General features: G+C 38.8%; 6 protein-coding genes across 16 annotated transcripts in view; 3 read left to right on the plus strand and 3 right to left on the minus strand.

The window, feature by feature from the left end:
* Positions 1-2,618, plus strand: part of LOC133837777 (cubilin) — a 62,591-nt gene extending 59,973 nt beyond the window's left edge. For 5 of the 10 annotated variants that reach the window (XM_062268636.1, XM_062268635.1, XM_062268637.1 and 2 more), the window contains one exon: positions 22-2,618. In XM_062268636.1, the coding sequence (XP_062124620.1) occupies positions 22-338 (317 nt within the window). In that variant the 3' untranslated portion in view covers positions 339-2,618. Of the gene's footprint in view, positions 1-19 lie in introns of all 10 variants that reach the window. The other 5 variants (XR_009893865.1, XR_009893866.1, XM_062268640.1 and 2 more) reach the window with 3 other exon arrangements.
* A 363-nt stretch (positions 2,619-2,981) lies between these two features.
* Positions 2,982-3,535, minus strand: LOC133837787 (uncharacterized). Of its 2 annotated transcripts, none has more exons than XM_062268659.1 (2): positions 3,335-3,535; positions 2,982-3,263 (listed from the first exon to the last, which is right to left on the minus strand). In XM_062268659.1, the coding sequence occupies exons 1-2, from the start codon at positions 3,462-3,464 to the stop codon at positions 3,076-3,078; spliced, it is 318 nt and encodes a 105-aa protein (XP_062124643.1). In that variant the 5' UTR covers positions 3,465-3,535; the 3' UTR covers positions 2,982-3,075. The 2 variants fall into 2 exon arrangements, with proteins under 2 accessions (XP_062124643.1, XP_062124642.1); XM_062268658.1 differs by having other exon boundaries at positions 2,986-3,278; positions 3,335-3,532.
* A 763-nt stretch (positions 3,536-4,298) lies between these two features.
* On the minus strand, positions 4,299-6,313 carry LOC133837782 (WD40 repeat-containing protein SMU1). The gene is made up of 5 exons (XM_062268652.1): positions 6,171-6,313; positions 6,002-6,068; positions 5,690-5,948; positions 4,553-5,631; positions 4,299-4,493 (listed from the first exon to the last, which is right to left on the minus strand). The coding sequence occupies exons 1-5, from the start codon at positions 6,194-6,196 to the stop codon at positions 4,395-4,397; spliced, it is 1,530 nt and encodes a 509-aa protein (XP_062124636.1). The 5' UTR covers positions 6,197-6,313; the 3' UTR covers positions 4,299-4,394.
* A 67-nt stretch (positions 6,314-6,380) lies between these two features.
* On the plus strand, positions 6,381-7,220 carry LOC133837785 (large ribosomal subunit protein uL11m). The gene is made up of 3 exons (XM_062268656.1): positions 6,381-6,594; positions 6,652-6,936; positions 6,993-7,220. Exons 1-3 carry the CDS (start codon positions 6,460-6,462, stop codon positions 7,161-7,163), a joined length of 591 nt encoding a protein of 196 aa, XP_062124640.1. The 5' UTR covers positions 6,381-6,459; the 3' UTR covers positions 7,164-7,220.
* LOC133837784 (ribosomal RNA processing protein 36 homolog) lies at positions 7,160-8,177 on the minus strand. The gene is given in 4 exon segments (XM_062268654.1): positions 7,160-7,365; positions 7,424-7,727; positions 7,730-7,960; positions 8,018-8,177. Coding segments are annotated over 4 exon segments (732 nt in total). The 5' UTR covers positions 8,084-8,177; the 3' UTR covers positions 7,160-7,234.
* Positions 8,178-9,056: 879 nt separating this feature from the next.
* LOC133839666 (transmembrane protein 26) lies at positions 9,057-12,161 on the plus strand. The gene is made up of 8 exons (XM_062271307.1): positions 9,057-9,604; positions 10,026-10,625; positions 10,686-10,732; positions 10,807-10,911; positions 10,975-11,173; positions 11,237-11,311; positions 11,369-11,572; positions 11,625-12,161. The coding sequence occupies exons 1-8, from the start codon at positions 9,411-9,413 to the stop codon at positions 11,815-11,817; spliced, it is 1,617 nt and encodes a 538-aa protein (XP_062127291.1). The 5' UTR covers positions 9,057-9,410; the 3' UTR covers positions 11,818-12,161.
* Positions 12,162-12,187: the final 26 nt, after the last annotated feature.

Here is a 12,187-nt window from a genome sequence, read left to right on the forward strand (position 1 = left end):
TTTTAATCATCATCATCACAGCTGGTCTTAGCTCTAGTCGGCGGCATTTGCAGAGCGGCGGAGCGAGCATTGCCGGAAGCCTGCACGGCATCAATAGTGGCACCTTGATCATTCCGCCTGCCCCTCTTCCACCCACCAGCGTGCCACCGCCACCTCACATTTGTATAGCCGGTGTGGATATGGTGCATGGTCTAATGTCCAACGATGAGGATGACGACGATGATGACGACGACCTCGAGCTGGATGAGGAGGATCAACTGGCTGCGGATATATTTATAAACGATGTGCATTTCGACGAGGATAATATCGATCATGTAAACCAAATGGCAAATGTTTAACTATGTTTTTGTTTCGGTTTTTAAGCATTTTTATCGTTAGTTTCTGTTGTAGAGCGCTTTAGGTTAAGCCGTGTCCTTGCCCAAAGAGGACACTTAAATGCATAAATGCAAAGTGCGATCTGCAAAAACTGTGTGTGCAGCTAGCTGATTGGAGTAGTTCAATGTTTACAAAACTACAATCAGCACAGCAAATCACAAAAGTAAGCAGAGTAGAGGAAAATGAAGATAAAGATGATGATGAAAATGAAGATGAAGTTGAAGTGGAGGAGGATGATGAACAAGAAGATAAATTCAAAAGTTAACAATACCTAAAAGACGAAAAATTATGCAAAAGTGCGAATTGATTAAGATATAAATTTAATAAGCTATAGACAAGGCGCAAAACGTAAACGTAATAAACAACAAAAAAAAAAAGTACAGTAGGGCGATAAACATTGTAGTAGCGATAAACGATGAAATGATGAATCGATTAAACGATAACAACAATGACGACAGGCAACAAATAATAATTACATTTAAATATACATACATGCATACATAACTATATTATACACATAGCGACTACGTATGACAGATAAAGGTAAAAAATAAAATAAATAAATTAAATGAAGATAAACCACAAGGCTTGATGAGAGGAGACGGATCGATGAAGACAGACAGACGTAGATCCTGACAAAGACGAAGACGAAGATGAAGATGAAGATGATGAAAAACCAAGCGGCGATTATGTGTCAGCATTTTCTTAGCCACAGGTGACCGCAAAAAGTTGTTGATTTTTATATTTGATACGAGTAATATTTAGGTGAAGCATAAATTGAATTAATTATACAACAATACCAAAAACATTCACAAATAAATTCAAATTGCAAACGAGCAAAAAATATGAACAATTTGCTTATAATAATGGGCATAAAACAATAACATAAATAAATACCTATATTACTATACCTATAAAAAACCTTAACAGCCGCAAATAAACTTTTATTTACACATTTTTTTACAATAAGCAAGACACACACATACATACCCATACATACACACCATACACACACATAGCAATAACTGAAGTTAAAGCAAGTTTATAAATTGAAGTTTTTAACTAAAAGAAATAAGAAACGAAAACAAAGCAAAACAAAACAAAAGAGAAAAAATCAACAAATACATTACAAACAAAAAATAATGCATAAATAAAATGAAGAATTAGTGACTATCAAACCTGTATCTTCCAGCAAAAGTTAAACGCAAAATTCTTAAATCGAGAGATCTGTATAAATAAAAACGAATAAATAAATTAATTCATACAAATAACTAAAATCTAGTAGCGCCATTTGACGGGAGCTGCTAATTTCCAAAATAAATTCAAAAGATTTTTGTCTATTTAAGCACATTTTTATAGACATTTAATGAGCGAATGTTGCAGCTACATTAAGATACAACAAATATTTATAAAAATGTACACGCTAAAGAGAACGATAATAAAAACTTTTACAGTAAATTAAAATCCAAAAATTAATACTGATTAGAAAATAAAAACATAAAACATTTGTGCCAAGTTAAGAGAATCAATTAGTTGTATTATTTCTCTTCCATTTTGTTTACATTAAGTTAATATATTCTGTTACTAATTCCACACTATATTCTAAGAAAATGTAATTATGTTAACTATTATCCTTTATTTCATGTTAAGTTTTAGTTATTTCTAATAACAATAATACAAGCAGAGAAATTTGACAAAACAAAAAGAAAAAATAAAATAAAATTATTGGTTTCATAGCGCTCGTACGTTTTGCATAAAAATATTAAATTAAAATATAAAAACGAAAACATTAAGAAAAATGCTTAAATAATGAGGAAAATTAAAAACAAGTTTAACGTAAAGAAAAATCATTAATAATAACAAAAAAAAAAACAAGTATGTAGGTGTTTAATAAAATATAACATATAAATAAAATCAAATACATTGAACAAGTAAAACGTTGTTAAATTGTTGCAAAATGCATAAAGATCAACTAATTCATAAGAAATAAAAACCAAAAACAAATTATTTTTAAATATTTGCAAAAAAATACAAATGAAATGCATATTTAGTTTAAGTGTATAAATTTTGTTGTTGTATGACATTAAAGTGAACCCAATTAAATTAGTTAATTAAAAAAAAATTGAATTTGTGTTCTAGCAATAAAAATGAAAAGTAAACTAAAAACCAAAACCAAAAAAAATCAAAAAACTATTTACTAAACAAACAAAAATTAAATAAAATAAAAAACAATGTTCAAGAAACACACGGAAACAATTCCCCATAAAATGTTCTAAGCGTTTACTAAAAACACAACGTTAATTTAAACAAGCAAGTGTTAAATTTACAATTAAATCTAATAAATAAGCAAAGCAAACAAAACAAACAAAAGTTATGCTAAACAATATGTAAAGCCTAAAACCAAAATGAAACCAAAACCAAAAATCCAAAAACCGAGCGCATGCATTGGCATAGAACGTGGCGCTTTAGCAAAAAAAGATAGTTGACTAAAAGGCAAAATTTTAAAAATTGAACAAAAACACCTACAAAAACAATTCCATGTTAACATTAAATATAAATAAAGGTAATTAAATAAATGAATACTAAACCAAATTGCAATATCGATGATTGCTGTATACACTTTTCTTTATACTCAAGATATTTTATTATACGATTGCAATAGCATTGACAAAGTAGAAAGATGTTATATGATTTAAATTGTTACGAAGCCAAACGAAACTTTTCCAACATTTTATTGATGGCGTCAGTGTCGCCATCGACCTTGGCTTTCTCCTGTTCCAATATCTTGTCGAAAGTCGTCTGCTTGGTGCCGACCAAATAAAAATCTTCATCAGCTATAGTAACACTTCCATCAGCATCGGGGGCTTTACCTTCATAGATATCCAGAGCTTTGAAATCGAAGACTATCGGCGTAAGATCAGCAGGGTACTCAAAAATATATTCAATGGTATAAACTCACCCATGCTCTTGATAAGTTGTCCCTCGGTATCTGTAAAATTAAACTGAAACGTATTCACTACAGTACGTTTGCTTGGATCCGAATCCTTTAGTTTATTGCGTATTTTCTCGATTATTTCATCGCTTTTCATGTTGACACCGAGAGATAGAAAACAAGATACAACTGAATGGCTTGAGTTGAGCTGCTTGACTAATTCAGACGTGGACACCAATTGAAACGTCGACTGCGGATTAGAGCAGACGCTCTCAACATGGTTTTGCATAATTCTTAATTAAAGTCAATTTGTTTGATAGATACATGATTGACCATATTGATGCAGGGCATGTGAAAATCCAAAGCAACCTCAGGCTGAATAACGCACAATCCAAACAGTAAAAGCAGTGAGAATGATCAGTTTTACCTAATGTGAATGCAAATGCATCAATAACTTCTAATGGAAATATTCAAATTATACCGGCACAATCGACTAAGATCTAATGATCTAAAATGTCTAAATTATTTTAGAACAATGATCTAAAATTCTAAAGTGCTCACATGAAGTTAACTGCTTGCTGCTAATTCTGTTCACCTGGTAGTTCAGCTGGTAATTCGACTGGTTTTCGGTGTTTAGCTCTGCTTGCAGCCATCTTCTTTTACGATGGCGTATGTGTGTGAGCACTAGTCTGTGTGTGTGCGTATGCTCTAGAGTATGTGTGCCTTGGTGATAGTGTGCGTGCCTGCAGTTGCACTTCGCTCGGCTCAGTTGAAAACAGCTGATATGACAACTGAGATACCAGGCGAACAGAAATCACAGGCAGTAAATGTTTTGCTGTCACTGCATTGGAAATGCGTGTTTAAGAATTCCACCGATAAGTTTTATTGTTTTGTTTTGTGCTGGCGTTAGATTTGAATATTTTAGCTGTTTCATTCAAATTCAAATTGCACACATTTAGTGTTAGATTTAAATACGACAACGCCGGAAGAGTTCGGGTTGTTAAAATTATATTTATTGATAGGTAAAAAAGTCAGAACTACTAAATATAACTTAGTATGCAGGTAATTGATAAAAATCTAACATAATCTATGGCTTCCACAGTTTGAGCAGACCATCTTCGCTGTAGCTGGCCAGAAGATTCTGATGCGGATGATGTGTCAGACCAATGACGTCCTTTTCGTGAACCTGAAAACGAAAGGAAATTTGAAAAAACCAAACAAAATGGGATATAAAATAAAACTTACATTTAAAGTACGCTCCAGTTTGCCTGATGAGACCGAGAAACAATAGAGCACCTGATCTTCGCCAGCACAGTAAATGAATTCTCCTCTGGGCGAGAGTGTGGCTGAGATAAATGCGCCTCCTTCGCGCTTACCCGATGAGAACGATCGCACAATTTGTCCTTGCATGTTCATGATGACAACTGTGTTCGATCTGTTGCAGACAATAAAGTGCTCGGGATTCTTAGGTAATATTAAGACTGTGTTAACGGCCAATTCGTTGCCCAGCGGTTTATAGGTAGCCACGCATTCAGTCGTCTTCAATGACCAGACCTTGACGGTGCCGTCTGAAGATGCGCTCAGAATACTGTGACCATCCGGCGTAAAAGTAGTCTCATTAACAAAAGATGTGTGTCCCTTAAACTCCTTCAGCATTTTGCCAGATTTGAGGCCATGTAGTCGTACTGTGTAATCAAATGATGCGCTTAGCACTTGGCTGTTGTCACGGGAGAACTGCAGACAGGTGATGCCTTTGGTGTGCGCCTTTTCAAACTTCCGTAAGCACTGACCGGTGATGATGCGCCAGACCTTGATCTGACCATCCTGTGCACCAGATGCCACCATTTCAGAGTCGCGTGAGAAATTCAATGCAAGCACAGCCTGTTCCATCATCATGAATTGATCCTGAGCCTGGTACTTCAAATCCTTTCGCACTTTGCCAGTGGTAAAATTCCAAACTTCCAAAAAGCCATCGACACTGCCTGTGATCAGATACTGTCCGTCTGGTGAGAACTGTGCGCACTCTACGTGCGACTTTTCGCCGAATTTGATCTGCCTGAATAGTTGCGTTGGATACATTTCCTCTTCTTGATCCTTCATGGCTGCTTTGCCTCGGAACAAATCGATGGTGGTGCCGGGTGGCAGCAGACCTTGATGCTGCTGCCATTTAAGTGCCTGACCAAGCAATGCGAGTAGCCTAGACGACGGCACCACATGCACTTCACCACTCAGCTCCTGGGCAATGGCTGTGCGACGCTTCTCTTTGCTGCTGCCTTCCGCATATGCCTCGCGTGGATCGAAATACGCACGTTGCAACATGTTTTCTACGCAATTGAATTGGTTTAGTAATATTCTATACTGTTAGGATAACGTGGTACTCACCTAAGTGTATGTAACGCTCTGGTTCGTGTTGTTTTAACATGCTCATGGGATCCGTTTGACGAAGCAGAGAACGTGCAGCGCCCAATTCACGGAGCTCTATCAGTTCCAGTACGATTTGTTCATATAAATTGAGTAGTTTCTTATCTGGTAGCTTAAGCGATTGTGTTACTTTAAGCACCGTGTCCCAGTGTCCATTCGAAATGTCCTGAACGAAGCCATCAACGCTATCCACTGTATTGAGTGAGACGCCAGTTTCCTCCTGCAAATAAGTTTGCTTTAAGTTTGTATTTGCACTGATATCTTTCAGCTTACCTGTAAAGTTTGTAGCGTCTTTAGCAGATTGGACTCCTTCAGATATTGTTGGATTAACCGAATAACGCTGCAACAACAAAAATCAATGTTTATTAATAAACGAGCCGGGGAAAACACATGTATTAAAAACTATTTAACCATGGAAATCTGTGCCCCATTGAATACTTACTCGGCAGATTCGATTTCAATAGACATATTGCCCTGTTATGCACTATAAATTGCCTTTAATAATTATTAATTTAACAACTTTTCTAAAATATTTATTGTTTTCCTTCACAAAACGCGTCTTCTGCAGCTGAAAAAAATATTTCGATATTTTCTTATACATCGATATATCGATAACACAAAATAATGAAAACATCAAACAGCTGTTTAGTATTCTTCTTCTTCATAGCCGCCACACACTGTCTTTGCATAACATCTAAACTAAAATTCCAAACGGAATTAATTGAATAAAAATGTCGAAAGCTGCCGGTAAACTTAAATCGCTGAAAAAGAATGTGGAACGCGTTACGCATACAACCAAACTTAAGACAAATATACCCGCCGGCATGGCAGCAGCAGGTCCACCGTTAGGTCCCATGCTGGGCCAGGTGAGCAAAATCACATTGCGCTGAGACTTTTTTTAATTAAAATTATTTCTGTTGCAGCGCGCGATTAATATTGCTGCCTTTTGCAAGGACTTCAATACGAAGACTGCGGAAATGAAGGAAGGTGTCCCGTTGCCCTGCCGCATTTCCATGAACAGCGATCGTAGCTATGATCTCGCCATTCATCATCCGCCGGCAACGTTTTTCTTAAAACAGGCAGCGGGAATTCAACGTGGAACAATGACACCTGGTCGTGAGGTTGCTGGCAAGATAACGCTAAAGCATTTGTACGAAATTGCAGCGATTAAGATACAAGATCCGCCAAATGCCTTGCTTACAATGCAGGTGAGTCTACCTAATTATTCAATTTCTACTTTTGTTTCAAAACTTTTTTGTTTTAGCAAATGTGTGAAATGCTCATTGGAATTGCGCGCACTTGTGGCATTAAAGTGGTCCGCGATCTAGATGCCGCGGAGTACGCTCAGTTTCTGGAGGAGCGCAAGGTGATTGTCGAGGAGCAGCGCCGTGAACTGCTAGAGAAGCGTGAAGCCAAGATGTTGCGTACCGGTTAAATCTTTCAATGTGAAAACCTTTTTTAATTGTTAATATACATTTATAACTAAGAAGACGTGATGCTACGTGTTTATTCTATGCTAATGCGTTTGCGATCCTTGGCAGCGTTCTTCTTCCTGCGTTTCTCCAGATGTTTGTTCAGCTTGCCTGTCTTCTTCAGATGTTCAAACTGTGCCACCAGCTCCTTGGCACGTCGTTCCTCTGAAATGGATTAAATCATCTTTAACAAATGTTTATAAGAATTAGATTACAACTATACTTTTAGTGACGTAGTGTGGCTGTCGTCCCTCGGCGTGTGCTTTTTGTATGGCTTTGCGTTCCTTCTCCAATTGAGCTTGCTTCGCATGCCACTTTTTATCCTCTACATTCTTGTTGATCAGTCTTTGCATCGTGTGCTTGATCTTCTGCTTCTCTTCGCCTTCCACATTGTCCAATTGATTCTTTAGCTTATTGACTTCATTATGCCGTATATTTGTTACGAATTTGTAGTTTTTCTTAAATGTATCAATGTTGTAGTTGCCAGATCTTTCATCAAATCTTGGATCACGCAGCTCCGTCTCCTTATTTTACGCTCCACTCGCTGGTCGCCGCCCAAAAAAGGCACCTGACGCTTTGCACTTATTTCGCGGGGTCGATTTTTATTTAATCGCTTAAGATCACTCTTTGCTTTCGGCTGCTTTCTCTTAACGCTCTTGGTGCCTAGCACTGCCTCCTTGTATACTTTAGCGCCTAGCTCCTCCTTCAGCTGCATAATCTCCTCGAGAGTCATTCCCTTGAGATCCTCGCGAATTGCACTCTGCAAAAAAAATTACTGAAATTATCGTTCGTCTAAACGTTGCCGTAGTGGTTTTACCTGTGTCTCTTCATCTCCGCTTGCTTCGTGTTCCGATACATCTGAAGAATCACTTGAGAACGACATTATTATTAGAAAATTCAGATAAATATCAGCTTTATTTAATTTTCACGTGTTTTGTTTTGATTCTGTTTGGGTTCGATAAACGATGTAATGTGATAGAGTGCTTGTCGATAAACAGACTTTTATTAAATGGCAACATACAATCAGCTGGCAAATTATCTAAATGCGACTGTCTGGCAACTCTGCTCAATTTTCAATATTGTTTGGCGCTCACTTTTGAATTGAAAACCAATTTAAGGAATTTGAAAAGGGGTTAATCACCAAAAGAAACAATAAACTTTCAACAGTTGGTCGCATGTTGACCTCTCATTGCCCTCATATGAAGAAAAACATTGACCTAACTCGAAACGCAAACGTCAATGTATTGCTAGTGGGAGGTTAATGGTAACTATAACTTACCTTTTTAGTGTACACACGGTCACGGTGTTGATGGCCACCGCCTGTGTCTCTCTTATAGCGATTTGTTTGCATTGCATTTGTGGCTCAGCGTAGGTGGGTTGGTTCAGTCATCGTCCAGCTTAAAGACAGCAAGAGCTAAAGCATTTAACGGTCGTGTGACTTCCAAGAATACTATGTATTGGGGTTATGTGCTGGCACGCGTGTGTACAATTTGATTTGAAAAGTCACTGACAGGACCGTTTCTCAGCAGAGGAGCGCCCAAAGGGATCGTTGAACTGAACTATAGAACAATATAAGAAGCTTTCAGAATGTCTTAAAAAAATGTTTTTAATTGAATAAGCAATTGGTTTCTCATTTTCCTATCTTCTCTTGTATTTAATTTCCAAATATTTATGTTGATGACTCGTAAACTTTGATCAACATTTGTTTACATATTAGATTATATTCATTAATATATATGAACTCGGCTATTTGTTTTCATATTTCAAAAGAGTTCTTTGAGAGCACAGCCCAGTATAATCTCGCTTATCAGTTCAGTAGTAAGTTGTGCTTTCAGTTCTCAGTGTGTGTTCGCGATTTTAGTGTTTTTTCACGCAGGAGTATTTGGTTTCACCGCGAGACGAGACGAGACGGAGCAAAGCGAGTAGAGACAAGCGCCCCCACGTTCATTCACCAATTACTCGCGTTTATGTATCCCGCTATTTCGCTGCGTTGTCCTTAATTTCTTAGAAAGCGTTTAAACATCTAATGAAAGCATTTGGCCTACGATTTTTGCCGTCAGTCAATTTAGTTGCGTTTGGCACTTCGCTGCGTGCGGTTCGATTTGGAAACTGAAAGCGGTTGCTTCCCAACGGCTTTCATTCATTGCAGTTTTGGTGGTGGAGGAGTGTAGTTTAGTTTCTTTTAGCCATTATGATGATATGATGTGATCATGGCCAAGATAATATCAACGATTAAGGCGATTCTAACGCGCCTCATCTTCGGTGCACACAGTTTGCTGGCCATTTGGCAGGTGACCACCTTCAAGAAGGATATCATCTATTGGACACTATGTGGACCATTGCTGCTGTTGCTGCTCGAGGGCATCTTCACCATAATGATTAAGAAGACACAGGAATGGCGCTGGTAAGTTGCGTTGTATCCTGTCTAATCCCGAAATCCGGGTACTTGGCTTAAAGGCAATGTAAACAAAAGTCCGCTGATGCTGACGTCATGTTCGAGTTTTGATTTTCAATTAAAAGTGAAATCATGTGTTTAATGTGTATGCCCGTGTCCGTAACGTAACGTCTAACCACCCCAAGACACTTCCACAACCACAAAGACCACTCCTCCATGCACACACACACAGACACATACGCTTCGCAGTTGTAGTAAAAACTTTAATGGAATTTCGCATTTTGCTGGCTAGTCTGTGTCTTTCACTAGTTGTTTACCTTTTGTCGCGGGGCGCATCACTTTGACTTGTTGTTTATTTTGGCCATTCGCGTTTATGCCACCCCCACAGCTTACCTCTAACCCCTCTTGCCCTGTCTTCAAAATTTTGCAGGTTTTGCCCCTCAGTCTTTCTTTACCTCAGCAGCATTGTGCCGGCCATTTGGCTGCTCGAACTGGACAAGATTGAGCGACGTCTGGCAAATAGTTCCTTGCCCCTTATCAATGTCAGCAATGCCACCAACGATACCAGCAATGCCATCGCCACCATCATCGGCAGCAGCTCCAGCAGCAGCAGCGTTGCCGGCGTCGGCGTCGGCGTCGGCGGCATCAATGCCATCAACAGCAGCGCAATGGCTCCGGTGGCTGATCTGCTCGATGATGCCGGCATCACATTGCCCGTCATCAATCCCGATACATGGATTACACTCATCGAACAGTTCCTTATGCTCATCCTGATCGTGGGCCGTTGGCTGCTGCCCAAAGGCGACTTGACACGGGATCAGCTTAGTCAGTTGTTGTTGGTCTACATTGGCACAGCTGCGGATATAATCGAGTTCTTTGACTCCTATAAAGATGATTCGATTGCACGCATTGATTTCCTGGTCTTCCTCACTCTGGGCATTTGGTCGTGGAGTCTGATGCAATTCACAATTGTGCTGTCTGCAACAAGGGGCAGGCGACCACGAGGCAGTGGCTCTCACCATAAGGAGGAGTAAGTTGGGAAATCTTTGGGATTGAAGGAGATTATTTATATGATTTTCCTCTATTTCAGACACACGGATTGCTGCCAGAATTGCTGTTGTGGCATCGATGTGTGGGGTAAAGTATTACTAAATAAATAAGCTTAAAATATAAATTTAAAATGTATAAAATATAATCTCATTTTACTACAGGAATCGTCCTTAACGTTATACTACAGGATGCACCTTTTCTTACCTTTCGACTGCTAATTATATTCCAGTATAGAATCATCAACTATATGAATGTTTTTTTCACTTGTAAGTGAGCTTTAAATATTTCTTAACTAGAAAATGATTTAATTTACTTTCTACCCATATCAGGTAAGAACTCCTTGGTTATTATACTCCAATTATATCGCCTGTATGTGGTAAATGCAGAGTTTTGGAAGAGTCGCCGCGAAAGTCGCATGGAGAAGGCGCGTCAGTATCAGTCGCGACGTCGTGTCCACGATTCTGATCAGAACAGCATCTATATGATATCTAATGAACGCGGCGGCGATGTGAGAAAGAAGATTAAGAAGTAAGTAATTAAAAAAATTTGATTTATGAGGCTTTCATTTATATGTACAAACTTTACACACAGAGCCAAAGATAGAGATCGCGATTTCGTTGAGACCGAGGCCAGCTACAGCAAAAAGAAGAAGGACAAAAAAGACAAGTTAGTAAGATACGCCGCAATACTTGAAATTAGACTATACTTGTATAAATTCCCTAGAAAAAAGCGAAAGAAAAAGGACACAGGTTATTCCACTGCCAGCTCACAGAATCTGTACTCGACCAAGGGTGGCAAGGACAACAAAAAGGGCAAGAAATCAAAGCGAAACTGCAGCAGCTCTCCCAGCGACTGTGAAATAAATGCCAAGAAACAGAAGCGCGGCAAGAACGCCGACAAGGTTGACAAAAAAGTTGGTAACCAAGTGTCCGCATAATGTGTAACATTTCTTATATAAATTGTTGTATTTGTTCTTTAGGAAATCACGAAAAATCGAAGCTGTTGCTGAAGAGTCGACAAGCACGAGCAGCAGCAGCTCTGACTCGAGCAACTCAACGCTGCCCAGCTACGAGGTGATTGATGAGAAGAAGTCGCGACGCCGCAAACATGGTCGCAGCAGCGATTCCAGTTCCAGTGACAGCAGCTCGGACTCCTCGTCATCCTCCTCCTGAACTGCCCGATGTGGCCAATTGTTTATTTTTGTTAATAAGGACCAACGGCATCTTCGTTTGCGGACTCCGCTGCGTATGCAACGTTAGGTTAGCGAAACATTTTTTGTGACAGTCAAACACATTTTTGGCTAAAAGACGCTGGTCAATAGGATAAATTCCTTGGCAACCAGTTGTCGTTTTTTGTGTGACCCCGTGAGTGGGGTCTAAAGAATTTGTAGATATAAGCAAACATATATTTTCATATGTTTATCTTGAACGAAATTTGAATGTAATAAAGTGGCGCCTTGATTTTCAAAACGAGTTGGCAGCCCTCTCATAGATACCGTTGCTTGCGCTCTCGCAAAAGCTTTTTACACAAAACTTGAGCCTA

This window comes from Drosophila sulfurigaster, chromosome 2R (genome assembly GCF_023558435.1).
Source record: "Drosophila sulfurigaster albostrigata strain 15112-1811.04 chromosome 2R, ASM2355843v2, whole genome shotgun sequence".
Lineage (NCBI taxonomy): Eukaryota > Metazoa > Arthropoda > Insecta > Diptera > Drosophilidae > Drosophila > Drosophila sulfurigaster.